Source organism: Cryptomeria japonica, chromosome 4 (assembly GCF_030272615.1).
Source record: "Cryptomeria japonica chromosome 4, Sugi_1.0, whole genome shotgun sequence".
NCBI classification, from domain to species: Eukaryota; Viridiplantae; Streptophyta; class Pinopsida; order Cupressales; family Cupressaceae; genus Cryptomeria; species Cryptomeria japonica.
The window spans coordinates 155,192,891-155,207,188 of NC_081408.1; the positions used below are offsets into that span (position 1 = coordinate 155,192,891).

The 14,298-nt window shown below is 33.6% G+C and overlaps 1 protein-coding gene across 1 annotated transcript; it reads left to right on the forward strand.

Annotated features, from left to right (window-relative positions):
• Positions 1-465: 465 nt before the first annotated feature.
• Positions 466-3,250, forward strand: LOC131068554 (G-type lectin S-receptor-like serine/threonine-protein kinase At2g19130). Its single transcript, XM_058003767.2, has one exon. It carries the CDS (start codon positions 677-679, stop codon positions 3,098-3,100), a length of 2,424 nt encoding a protein of 807 aa, XP_057859750.2. The 5' UTR covers positions 466-676; the 3' UTR covers positions 3,101-3,250.
• Positions 3,251-14,298: the final 11,048 nt, after the last annotated feature.

Below are 14,298 nucleotides of genomic sequence, written 5' to 3' on the forward strand. Positions count from 1 at the left end.
CATTATTTTTCTTGTACAATAAATAAAAAAAATTCTAACATAAAAAACTTATCATTGACAAAAATAACAAAACAATCAAAACAAAAAAAATTAAATATTTAGATAATTATAATTTGATTCTTACTAATATATTATATAATATATTATAATTAAAATGATATACAACTACCATTTGTCCCACTTTTCTTATTCACACATTCTTATATAATTGTCTCATACTGAGATTTATTCTTTTATTTAAAAAAAACATATACTAGTGGAAAGAAAGAGAATGTCAAGAGAAAACACACTGAAAACGAAGAAACTTGAAAGAAAGCCTTCAACTTAAAAGACAACTGTTTCTCTCACGTACCATCAAACAACCTATCTAATCGGTAATTGACAATTAGAGGTCCCACCCGAATTAGGTTTTTGAAAAGATGGCGAATATTTCAGCCACCCACCACTATAACCAAAATGAATATTTCAGCTACCCACCTTTAGAAGCAAAATGCTAGTTTCAATCTTTTTCCTGTAGAACTTGACGTTGACTAATTTCTCCGTGAACTTTTCGAGCCATTATCCTCCCAGGCTTACGCGGTTTCAGCTCCTCTGTTAATCTTTAAGAAAAACATACATTTCATAGTGTTTATTACAGGTCTATTCGTTTCCTGCATTTGTTGATAACTCAGTAAGTATGAAGACCCACAAGGCGGAAATGGGAACTAACAGTGCACTACCATACATGCTCTTCGCTCTTACTGTAATAACTATAGTTCACAACTGTGACAAGTGCACTGCTGGTAGGGGAGATACTCTTTCCTTGGGTGATTCCTTAACAGGAAATCAGAAAATAATTTCAAAGAATGGAACATTTGAAATGGGATTCTTCAATCCAGATGGAACGGATAACTGGTACATTGGTATCTGGTATGGTAAAGTGGCAGAGAGGACGATTGTTTGGGTTGCTAACAGAGACAGACCCGCAAAGAAGAGGCCCGGCGTTTTGATGCTGTCCAGACAAGGTAGTATGGGACTGTTTGACGCAGAGAATGTGTCCCTTTGGTCGGCCAACATCTCGGACAAGGCTTCCCGGGCTGTGATATTAGAATCTGGGAACTTTTTAATGGTGAGCGATGGCAATAAATCTGAGACTGTTTGGCAGAGTTTCGACCATCCCGTGGATACCTGGTTGCCTGAGATGAAGGTCGGCGGAAGGAAAGAGTTAGTCTGTTGGAAGAACTCGTTGGATCCAGCTCCGGGGCTTTTTTCTAAAGGGATAGATCCATCAGGGATAAGACAGTTTGTGCTAATATGGAACAATTCTGTACAGTATTGGGAGAGCGGCGTTTGGGATGGTGAAGGTTTCAGTCGAATTCCGGAAATGAAATTGAACGACTTGTTCAATTACAAGGCTGAAAATACTACTTCTGGTTTCTATATCAGTTATGAATTGAGGCCTCCTGTCAATGTGCTCATACGTTTCGTCCTTCAGAAATCCGGAGTATTGCAATTATATGCTTTGTTTGATAACACTAATTGGAGTGTTGTCTGGTCTCAACCAACAGATGAATGCAGCGTATATAGTATCTGTGGCGCTAACGGAAACTGCAACTCCAACAATGTACAGTTTTGTAGTTGCGTGGAAGGTTTTATGCCCAGAGACAATCGCTCCTGGAATTTGCAATATTGGTCGTCAAGTGGTTGTGTTCGAAAGAACCCCTTAAACTGCGATCCCAAAAATGGTAGCTCTGACAGATTCATGGGCTACAGCGTAATGTTGCCTGTTAATCAGGCCTTTAAATACCCTGCAAGGTCAAATGAAGATTGCGAGAAGGCGTGCCTCAAGAACTGCTCCTGCAATGCGTTTTCTTTCATTGGACCTTCAGGAACATGCCAAACATGGTCCGGGAATCTGATAAATATGCACACTTCTCCATCCAAAAGCAGTTCAGATGTCTTCATTCGATTAGCTGCCTCTCCACTTTCGAAGTTCGATCATAAACTGTCCTCCTCCAGACGCAAAACAGCTGTAAGTATTATGGGCGCAGTCCTTGCCATTGTTAGTACTCTCACAATTGCTATCTGTGTCTTTTCATTTTCAATGTGGCGGAGCCAGCGGCTACTATTGATGCAGATGCGTGCAGATTCTTCGAACTCGTTTCTTAGAGTGTTTAGTTATAAGGAGTTGAAGATTGCAACTAGGAATTTCGGGTCTGAGTTGGGGAGCGGTGGTTTTGGTTCGGTGTTCAAAGGAACCCTAACAGACGGCACGCTTGTAGCTGTAAAGAAACTGGATGATTCAAGAGAAGACGAGAAGCAATTCAGAGCAGAAATCAGTTCTCTTGGAAATATACATGATGTGAATTTGGTAAGGCTTAGAGGATTTTGTGCAGAGGGATCACAAAGGCTACTGGCTTATGATTACATGCCCAATGGCTCTCTGAATTCTTTACTGTTCAGTAGCAACAACCAAAGCAAGCGGAAGTTACTCGACTGGAAAACCCGATTTCAGATAGCCCTAGGAATTGCAAGAGGCTTATTTTATCTACACGAAAAGTGCAGAGAGTGCATTATTCACAATGATGTTAAGCCTGAAAATATTCTCCTGGACAGCGAATTTTCCCCAAAGCTGGCTGATTTTGGGATGGCAAAGCTTGTGGGTAGAGATTTCAGCCGCGTCCTGACCACAATGAGAGGAACGAGAGGTTACTTGGCTCCAGAGTGGCTCTGGGGTCTTCCCATCACTCCCAAGGTTGATGTGTATAGTTATGGTAAGACTCTCTTAGAAATCATTTCGGGCCGAAGAAATCTGGACACGAGCGTTCAAGATTCAAAAAAGCATTACTTTCCTACATGGGCCGCAGCACAAATTTATCAGGGCAACATAATTGATATCGTCGAGGAGGGCGTTGAACTTGCTGAGGCGGATATAGAAGAGGCGAGAAGAGCTATTGTTGTTGGTTTGCTATGCATTGAAGAGGATGAGAATGTGAGGCCAAGAATCGGGCAAGTGGTGCGGATGCTGGAAGGGAAGATGGAGCTTCCAAGTCCGCAGACACCGAGCGATAGCGATGGTGATGTTGTTGCTTGCAATAATCCAAGTGAGGATGCATTATAAAGTAGTGTAGGACCGAGGCTACAACTTTTTTCATGTGAGTCTTTTCTATCGCCTTTAGTGGAATCTAACGATTATACTAGTGAGATTTACATGCGATACTTTATTTCAGTCCCACCATGACAAATTTAATATATTTGTTTACCTTTTCAATGTTTTACTCTCTCAGCATTCTTGTCCATTTTCTTACGTACGATGGCATCTCAGTAAATTTGGATCTTTTGGATTATTTAGTGCATTTAATAGATACCTTTTATCTTATTGAAAATCCAGACTGTCTCGCACTTTTGAAGGGTTATGTATTTACGCCATTCACACAATGAAGTCATTCTGTCTTCCATAACAGATCACACCTAAAAGGCTGCTATCTGAATATATGGTTGAGTTTTTATAAATTGTGGGCGTCAAATTTAGATATAGCTTAAACTGCTCAAAATTTTAAACGATTGAGATATCCTATGTTCATATTTTAGATTAAAAAGAGTGAATTTGATCGTTAAAATAAGGTGAGGGAGCCTATGTAGCTAACAATGAGAGAAACTTTTTTCGTCTACTAAAATAGTCTACTAAAATATCTCAAATACGTATTTTTACATTTAGAGAGTTGCAGGTCTTATGTGAAGAAATGTCTTGATCTATCCATAACAAAGAATAATTCTATGTAATGTTTGAAGAGTTGGAAGAAGTATAGAGCACAAATTAAAAGAACCCACTTTAGTTATATAAGTCATACCAACAATGAATAGAGATGCAAGTGTAGTGGAAGGAGCAAATTTAACCTATACAGTAGACATATATACGATTGTTTTACAAACATCTATTAGATTTAAATATAAATGAATTTTATTAATTAATTTTATGCATTTCATCATCTTTTAGCATTATTGTTGAATGATGGTATGTGACAAAGTTAACATAATATTGGGTATGCTATGGGACATTGTCATAAAGTTACAAATCTTAAAAGCAATTCAAAAAATAGTAATGTAAAAAATGTATTTTTTTATGGGCAGCAAATATGTGTTTGCCTCCTTCCAATACCAATAAAGACTTGTACTCATTATGATGTAATCAACAATCATGTCATCATTTTCACAAGACTTGAAATATGAAATTTTTGAAGCTTTGAAATCATCTTTTTAGAATTTTATCTACCTACTTTTCAATAGTCAATTAAATACCAAAACCTTGATGTTATTGAAAACGTATATTTAGGCCTCATTACAAAGTTGGTAAATGCTTACTTTAGAATTTAAGAGTTTAGGATTCTCATTTTAATCCTTCTTTAATTCACTTTCCACAATTGCATTATAGAAAAGAACATGGTTGATGTTGTTGTGACTAATCATAAGGGTTAGATCTATTACTATTTATACTTAAGTTCTCTATAAACCATCTAGGTATTGTGTTACAAGTACAATATTAAGATTTATTGAAATTAAAAATCTATTTTCACTATTTGATTGTTTCTTGCCAATTTAAAATTTTTCCCTATATGATCTATGTGCTTTATTTATAATATATTTTATTTTATTTTTATTTTTATTTTCTATTCTCTTTAAGAGTATTACAAGTTTGATTGAAATAGGAACATCAGGACTTTAAACCATCTTTTATGTTCATAACTATGTTTGAAGGTTGTTCTAAGTTGAACTCCTTTAGTGATGTTCATTATTAACTAGCCCATGGGAGTAATATTCTCCTTATTTATAGGCAAGTTGGCATTCAAGTAATCTTTTATAGCCTATATTTGTGGGATCTATTAGTTAATGAGTTATTGTTGGATTTATACCTTCTACCATAGCAAGTGGGATTGGTTGCTTTATTCCTTTTCAATATGAAATGATAATAAGATATCGATTAAGGAAATCTAGTATGTTAAGGGAGATTGAGGATAATGGTGATGTAGATTGTTTGAGGTGAATATTGAATGAATTTTCAATGTTAATAAGAAAATTTAATTGATTGATAATATGATATTGTCCTCAATAAGGGAGATAGAAATCCCAAAAGGCATTCCAAATTAAGTCACCATATAAATATTGATCTTGATCAAAAAGAGTCCTATTCTATGGGTTCTTGAAAGTAGAAATAAAAAAATATAGATAGTCACATGAATGGTAATATTATTGTTGACAATGTAGACAAAATAATCTACCAACTGAAAGTTTATTTTTTCCTTCATAGACTGTGTTAAAATTTATTAAATTTCTTTTGTATGGTTGAAATTCTTGAAACATGCTATATCACCGTAAGAGATTTATGAAATCTCTCTACAAATATAGAGAGTGCGATAATTTATAAACTTGGAGGAATTTTACAAAATTTCATAAGCACTTACACAATATTTTTCATGAAAAATACAAGGTGATGTTGTTTTATTTTTGGAAGAAAATGTAAAGGAAAAACTCTTAAATTTGTACAATCAAAACCAATAAAAAATTTGGTATGTTTTGTGAAGGATGTTATTGGTCATGAATTATTAATGAAATATATGATAGTGTTTAAGAATGTTTAAGATACTTTTTCTTCTTGATAACAATGGGATATTTATTAAGAATATATTTAAGTCAATTATATTAAGTTGAATATTTGAATAGTGTATTTTCACACAAAGAAAAAATAGGATGAAGAATGGAAGCAAGTTAGAATGAAGAGAAACAAGTTGTCAATCATAAAGATGTTAAAGAAAAGTACAGAACAAAAATGAATGCCACTTATACACAAATACAAATATTTAAGGATATTATTTGTCATACAAATTTATATAAATTTTGAAATAGAAAGGATAAGTACTTTGCAACTTACACCTAACCTTGAACCTTTTTTTCAGGTAAGAGATGAAATAAATGAGAAAACTTTGAAGAGGTTGAATAAAACTTTAAAATATATGATAATTTTTAGGATGATACTCTTTGTAAGGGTGGTTCTAAGGGTCTTTTGGTACAACATTATGGAGAGGAAATCAATTCACTTTTTACATCAAATTTCAACAATTAGGTAAGAATATTGATTTTGTGTCTAATATGCATTCATAAGAAAATATTGCCTCTCATTATTAGGTGAATAAGCATGGGTTGAAAATGGTAGAGACTATCCAAATCCATAATTTTAGAATGGTTAGAACAATAAGCAGAAATGATAATGATGGACAAATGTAAGATGCATTTTTAAATACTCTTGAATTGTATGATATTATGCTATTACATGTTGATGAAGAGAATCTATCACAAACCATAAGACCTTCATTCAAGGGTAGACTTTAAACTTGAATCAAGAGACATATTAAAAGATCAACCACTCGTCTCAACTCCAAACAAAATTAAAAGGTTATATTCCATCCCTACAGACTTTCATTTAATATTTTAGATCATAAAATTCACCATGACATGAGAGAAGAAATTCTTTATTGCCATGGAATACCCTAGTTAAGGGTTTCATCCCTTAAAACCTATTTTCACCAAAATAATCTCAAAATATTCAATTCTTAACCAGATTAAGTAAGACAAAAAGTACTAGAAAGAATATTCCTATACCTTTACAACACATATAGTCTTTCATCATTTTTATTCTTTATGTGACCATACCAAATGCTGCAACTGGACTATTGCTACCTTCACTAATTTGCCTTTCACCATGAACTGTAACAAACACTCATCAACAACTTTTTTCATATTGATTATAAATCCAATCTCTTTGGTCAGACTTTATATTACTGGATTACACAACTTCTCTCCAAATTTTAGACCGATCCAATGGTTAAATCAAACTGTGTGAGCATTTTCCCAAAAATGGGTAACCCTTGGCAAGGTTTTGACAATTATTGTTAAAACAAACATATCTTGCCAAATACTCCACAAAAATGCATAAGAAAGGAATCATCTAAAATATATTTCATTAATATATCATTCAAAAACATCTACATATAAAAATACACCAAATTTGATCCTCCATGGATCTATGACAGTCACAGATTCCTTAAAACTTTTTGACAGTTTGAGGGTTTGATGGATAATCTTTGTCAAATCCCCTCCAAACTGATCTACTCTCTTGATTTCGATAAAACATGGTTTTATAAACCATTTCCAACTCCTTCATAACCACTCTAACCACCTCATGACCAATGGATTTCATTTTTACACTTTTGTTGCACTTTTTGGCAATGTTGCAAATTTGTAATTTTTACAATTTTTGCATTTTTGACATAAATGACTCTAACCCTTACATGGACACTTTTAACACTTCAAGAAGGACCAAGTATGATATCTTTGGACAAAATGGCTCATTTATCCTTACATATTATGATTCACTGGACTCAAATAACCTTAATACATTATGAATGACTCAAATACAATAAAATTGCTCATATTATGACTTTTGACCTCCTTGTATGCTCTGTGTGCTTAGGTACCTTTGCACCATACTCCCAACCTTGAAAAGTTTCCAAGTCCCTTGGAAACATGGGTACAATGACTTGCAAGAAAATTTTGAGTGAAACTTTCACCTTTGACTTCATCTTTACCTCTTTATGCCTCTTTATGTTGTTGCTTCCTTCTCAAACAATCTCTTTGTGACTCCTACCAATGGAGTTTCTAGTGGCTGCCATCCAAGTGCTTTTACCAACCATAAGTCCACCTCTCCATGTTGCATTACCTCACCAACAACCTTTGTGCCTCACCTAGGAGTTCTCCTCTTTGCCTCTCTCCCCAGTCTTTTGGCAACCAATGGACCATTCCATGGCCCTGGACCATGTATTTGACCCTTGACAAACCTTCCTTGTCTTCCTTCTTGCAGCTAGATGGACGAGCACCTTGCAACCAAAAACAAATCAGAAAAAGCCAAATAAAAAATCCTTCATGGCTAGGTCCTGGTGTGGATTTCCGCCTTTGGCGTTCTACCCACACACTCAGGCTCTTCTAGCTCTGATACCAATTTGACGCAGAGCATCTATCACAAACGATAAAAACTTCATTCAAGGGTAGACTTTAAAGTTGAATCAAGAGACATATAAAAAGATCAACCACTCTTCTCAACTCCAAAAAAAATTAAAATGTTATATTCCATCCCTACAAACTTTCATTTTAAATTTTAGATCATAACATTCACCATAACATGAGAGAACAAATTCTTTATTGCCATAGAATACCCTAGTTCACGGTTTCATCCCTTAAAACCTATTTTCACCAAAATAATCACAAAATATTCAATTCTTAACCAAATTAAGTAAGACAAAAATAAGTGGAAAGAAGATTCCTAGACCTTTACAACACATATAGCCTTTTGTCATTATTATTCTTCATGTGACCATACCAAATGCTGCAACTAGACTATTGCTGCCTTCACCAATTTGCCTTTCACCATGAACTGTAACAAACAGTCATCAATTTTTTTTTTCATATTGATTATAAATCCAATCTCTCCAGTCAGACTTTATATTACTTAGTTACACAACTTCTCTCCAAATTTCAGCCCGATCCAATGGTTAAATCAAAATTTTTGAGCATTTTCCCAAAAACGGGTAACCCTTGGCAAGGTTTTGATAATTATTGTTAAAACAAACATATCTTGCCAAACACTCCACAAAAATGCATAAGAAATGAATCATCTGAAATATACTTTATTAATATATCATTCAAAACCATCTACATATAAAAATACACCAAATTTGATTCTCCGTGGATCTATGATAGTCACAGATTGCTTAAAACCTTATGACAGTTTGAGGGTTTGATGGATAATCTTTGTCAAATCCCCTCCAAACTGATCTACTCTCTTGATTTCGATAAAACATGGTTTTATAAACCATTTCCAACTCCTTCATAACCACTCTAACCACCTCATGACCAATGGATTTCATTTTTACACTTTTGTTGCACTTTTTGGCAATGTTGCAACTTTGTAAATTTTTACAATTTTTGCATTTTTGACATAAATGACTCTAACCCTTACATGGACACTTTTAACACTTCAAGATGGACCAAATATGATATCTTTGGATAAAATAGCTCATTTATCCTTACATATTATGATTCACTGGACTCAAATAGCCTTAATACATTATGAATGACTCAAATACAATAAAATTGCTCATATTATGACTTTTGACCTCCTAGTATGCTTGTGTGCTTAGGTGCCTCTGCACCACATGTCATTCGACTTGATATTTATGCTATCATCTTTGACAGCCCATATCTCTATAGAAGATATGTTCTCTAGTATAGGAGAATTCATTAGTATAGGTATGCATGAAAATAAAAATGTTTTTGTCACAATGTTATGTTGAAAATTATAAGTTTGCATTGGAAAACACTAATAATCCTAGAAGTTGATCAATTCAAATGGCATGGTTCTCATTAGGAATAAATTTAATTTTGGGAGTCAAAAGAGAATTCATTATAAAAAAGATGAGTATTAAGGATGAAAATAGGTGGAAAAAGTCATTTAGAGATAGAAATAGATCACATGGGGTGATTTTCATTCTTTAGCTCATTATTGTAATTTTTTTTAATTGTGAAATAATTTTGTAGTGATTTTGAATGCTTGTATAAATTTTATGTCTAATTTAATAATTGAATTAATATTGCATAGGGGAACATAAGAAAAATATTTACATATCAAAAAGAATTTCTTTTAAACTTTGGATAGATTTATATATAATTTTGTACAAACTAAAATATATTTTTTGTTGAGAGTGATCAAAATACTAGTATTTTTTAAACTTAATTGCTACTAAAATATTTGTAATTGAGTTTGATTTTCTAACCATTCAAAAAAAAAAAACAATTTTAACAAATGTTTAATAAATCTAATTGTAAGACTAAAATTTAATTTTAAATCTTTCCTTATATTTAATTGCAAACTAACATATATACTTTTTTAAAAATATCTGGATTCATTAGTATAACTTTTTTTTTTTTTTTTGATAGGTAATTGGCTAAAGCCTGAATAGCTTTTGACTGGAGCTATGAACCAGTGGGGCCACAGTAGGGGGCCCCATCCCCATTACATATCTTTGAATTATTATTATTATTATTATGTGTGATTAGATTGACCCCAAGACCTTCCCCATCCTTTGGAAGGCCAAGAGTCACAACTTAGAATATCATTTTAGATGTCCCTATTGGGAATTGAACTTGGGTCTCCACAATGAGAACCTAGTATTTTAACCAGTTAAGCTCAACCCCTTGGACTCTTTAGTATAACTTTTAACATTATAAAATAAAGACAAAAAATTCCTAATTCATTTAGAGATGTAACATTTTTAGATAGAGGAAATAGTTGGAAGCATGTTTAAGAACTGTATGTTGGTTTATAATTAAAGCAACCAATATAGTGAAACATATAAGTTAGACTAGTAATATATTAACTATGAACTTCTCTTACGACAAGGAATATAATGTGTAACAACATAAATTGTGCTTCATTTAAAGAAACAATGAATATAGTTCCATTTTAGACTGTCAAACTACTTTTAGTTTTATTTACATTTCAAATACATTCTAACAATTTATAGGAGACCAATGGCCACATTTTATTCACAATAGTAGACATTGTAGGAGATGGAAAAGAAAAGGAAGAATATGAATTACTAAGTGTTGAGAAATTATAATTAAAAAATGATTCTAGTAAATGAACATTGATCCAATTGTGCTAATTGTACACCTACACTTTGCTCTCCAAGCATAATTTTTTCTATACAAATACTTTTAAAAAATCACAACTTATTATATTCTAATATTCTATGATCTACATAAATTTATGAAATCATTATAAATTCACTTAACTATATATCTATAAAACAAAATCTTAAAAAAATAAATTATGAAATGAAAATATGGCAACCATTATTCTCCATCCAAAATAGTTTCTAATCAACAATACAAATTAACATAACTCAATTATTTTTCAACAAACTTTTTGCATTTTGCAGTATTGATAAAGCAAATTAAGAGGATTGAACCAATAGAAATCATGTAAAAATCCATTGTGATTTATAGATTTAATAGTTTTGATTAGATATTATTTTATATGGAAAATAAACGACTACTAAAAATATAAATCATATTCATGAAAAGATAAATTCCTTTCACACACTTTGTCCAAATATCTTATTAAATAAATGCAATAACGAATAACGTTGGTAAACCATGGCATGATTGTATTTATCAAATGTGGCTTTTCCTTTTTCTAGATGTTTCATGTCTTAAATCTATTTTTCTTTTTGTATTTGAAAATATCTGGTCGCAACCCACAAAGAGCCGAAGGGGCACCAAGGCGTTAAAGCTAATACCATCACTGAAAACGAATGTGATCGTGATGAACAATCCCAACGCAAGCATTACACATGTGAATTCAAACGTACAAAATTGATCCCCAAGAAAGATTTGGTTTTCTTTTCTTAATTGTATTCATCATTTTCTCAGAAGAGTACTTAATCTCTTGCAGTGTGAAAGGAGAAGACTTAACTGGACATATTACGGCGAAGATATGAACCACAACCTAAAATTAGTCATAAAGTTGATTGCGATTTCTTCTACCTGTAAAAGGCGACTTATTAAATTTTCCAGATTATGACAGCCACACAGAAAAGATGAAGATGAAAGGAAAAGGAAATGTGAGTCGGAGATTCATGCATCTCCACTTTCGACTAAAAAATTGCTTAAAACTTACTTATTTTCAAAGGACACGTCTTCTAGACAAGCCTAAACAGAACTATCGTACAAACAACTAGCTGGTGATTATAAAGAAGAAATAAAAGTTAGTCTCATAAGTGTGTCAAAATTACGAATTCCTTGACCCTACTTTAACCGACAAAATTGACATATCAAATAGTCATTTTCAAATTCCAATCAAATTATACGATTCGTCTGTAGGTCCTGAAAGATAAAAGAGTGTATACATAAGATGTATCTATCATTTACAATATACGAATACTCTTGCATGAGTCGATCTTGGCTATATTTAAGCTCAAATTAACACTGATTGCGGAGCTAGTATAATAAACGACAGAGAGATGATTGTAAGTTTCGTAAGGAATTATTTGTTACTATATAAAAAAATGTTTTTATTTAATATTTGTTTTGCATATTTTGGTATTTCAATTTTAAATTTTAATAGTTTGATTTTGAGTGATTGAATGTGATTTGATATACACAATTTATTTCTATCAAATGGAAATATAAAATTTATATTAAAAATTGTTTATCGTTATTTCTTTGGTCTATAAATTTGTTAAGATGGCCTATAAATTCAAATTGATAGATTAATTCAAATTTCTTTAATGGGTTAGATTCATGATGATAATAAATATAGAAGACAACATATTCAAATATATAAATGATCTAGATGACAATAATTTAATACATTTAACTATTGAATTAGTGTTCAGATAGTTGAATATTCCTCCATAATTTTATAGTTCTCTAGTTAATTGCAAATTAAATGTGTGAAAAAATAAGTTTTTGAAATGAGTTGTGCAAGGGGTAGGCGAGAAAATCCCCTGGTTCGAATGTAGGTGAGCGGGATTCACATGGTAAGCAGAATCTTCGATGAGCTGGTAATTATGATTGTTCACTGGGAGTGTCGGCAGATGGTACAGTGTCACGTTAGGCTGGTTGTATTCGTTGTCCGTGTGAGTAGGACCCCTCTCTACCTAGAATTGTTTTCACTCGTCTGAAAGCTGAGTTAGCTTCTCTTAGTGAGGTAAGTGGGTCATCATATGATACCATTATTCTTAAGACTCGGGATCCCTCACTCCTCTGGAAAGAATATTTGAAAAGTGGTAAGTTCATTTCCATTAATGGGGTTCGGATTAAGCTTTCCAAGGACAGCACGGCTATTAAAATTAAGGAATTCTCACTAGATCGCCAAAAATGAAAATACTTTGGTTGGAAATTTCTTCGGTGGATGACCATATATTGTCACAATCAAAAAAATGGGTGTCTTCTCAATGAACTGTGAAAGGCAACTTTACTGTTTCAATGCTTCTGAAACCTCCCTTTCCTATTTCACATTTCCTCTCAAGGAGGATTCTCTCCATGTTCTCACGTCTAGTCCTTGGTTTCTTTTAATAGATCCTTGCGCTATGCAAATGGTGCGCAGGGTTCAACCCATTCGTTCACCTAGCCAGCGTGATTCCTACTTGCACCTGCTGGGATTTCTCTTGCAGTTCTGAGATGAGAAAATCATTGATGGGATTGCTAACTCCTTTAGGTATTTCCTTTCTATTCATTCTGGCACCAAAACCTGATCTAAGCTGGGTTTTGCTTAGTTTTGTGTCAGTAATATTGAACCACTTAGAGTTCTGCTACAATCGGTTGTTTTGGAATATTAGTTGGCCAAATGGATCCAACTGCTTGAATTTGAAGATTGTAGCCCATTCTTCTAGCTCTGGTCTTGTGTAGGACATCTCAGCAATGTATGCCCAAGAGCTGTAAACGTAAGATTGTTGGGGTTTTATCTGCGATTCCCTAGTCTTTCTAATGCATTGTAATTCAGTGTTCTTCAATCCCCTTAGGAATTTCGCACTCCTTCCATGTGAGGTGCGTCTCCCGAAGCCCCTGTTGGTGAGTTAAGGATTTCTAAGTCGAAGGTGGCCCCTCAAATTTCTTTTGCTCCTCCTTTCGACACCTCCACTAGGAATTTGGTTGTTTTGTTTACTAAAATTTCTCTAATCCGTATTCTGGTTCTTAGTCCTTTGGTTCCCTTTGTTGGCGGTTCAAGTGACCTATCTTCTATGCTTCTCTTCCTAGAGATTCTTTAACCTGGGTCTTAAATTTGTGCTCGTGAAGCTCTTTTATCCCCATCCTTTCCCTTGGATGTGGTGGTTGATCTCATTCCTTTTTCCACTTGTAACCTCCTCCTCTAGTGGTCCCTACTTCATCTTTGATTCTCCAACTATTCTCTCCTTTGGCATCTTCCAATGGCCCTCCTTTAGGGAAGGGAAACCCTTCTACCCCTTCTTCGTCTTTCACGAGCCTGAGGAACTTGGTGTAGGATACAATTGGAAACCTAGTTGTAAACTGCCACAAAGGACATGTGACAAAGAAATATAGTAAGAGATTTGGTGAATGGTAAGAAGAGTAACTTGAATCATCCTGTAAAGCGGAAAATCGAACCCTAGGTGTTCCCCCCACTCCAAGGAGAAAGGAGGTCACTAGGATTGACGGTTTTCACTTAGGAGAGACTTTACATTCAAAAGA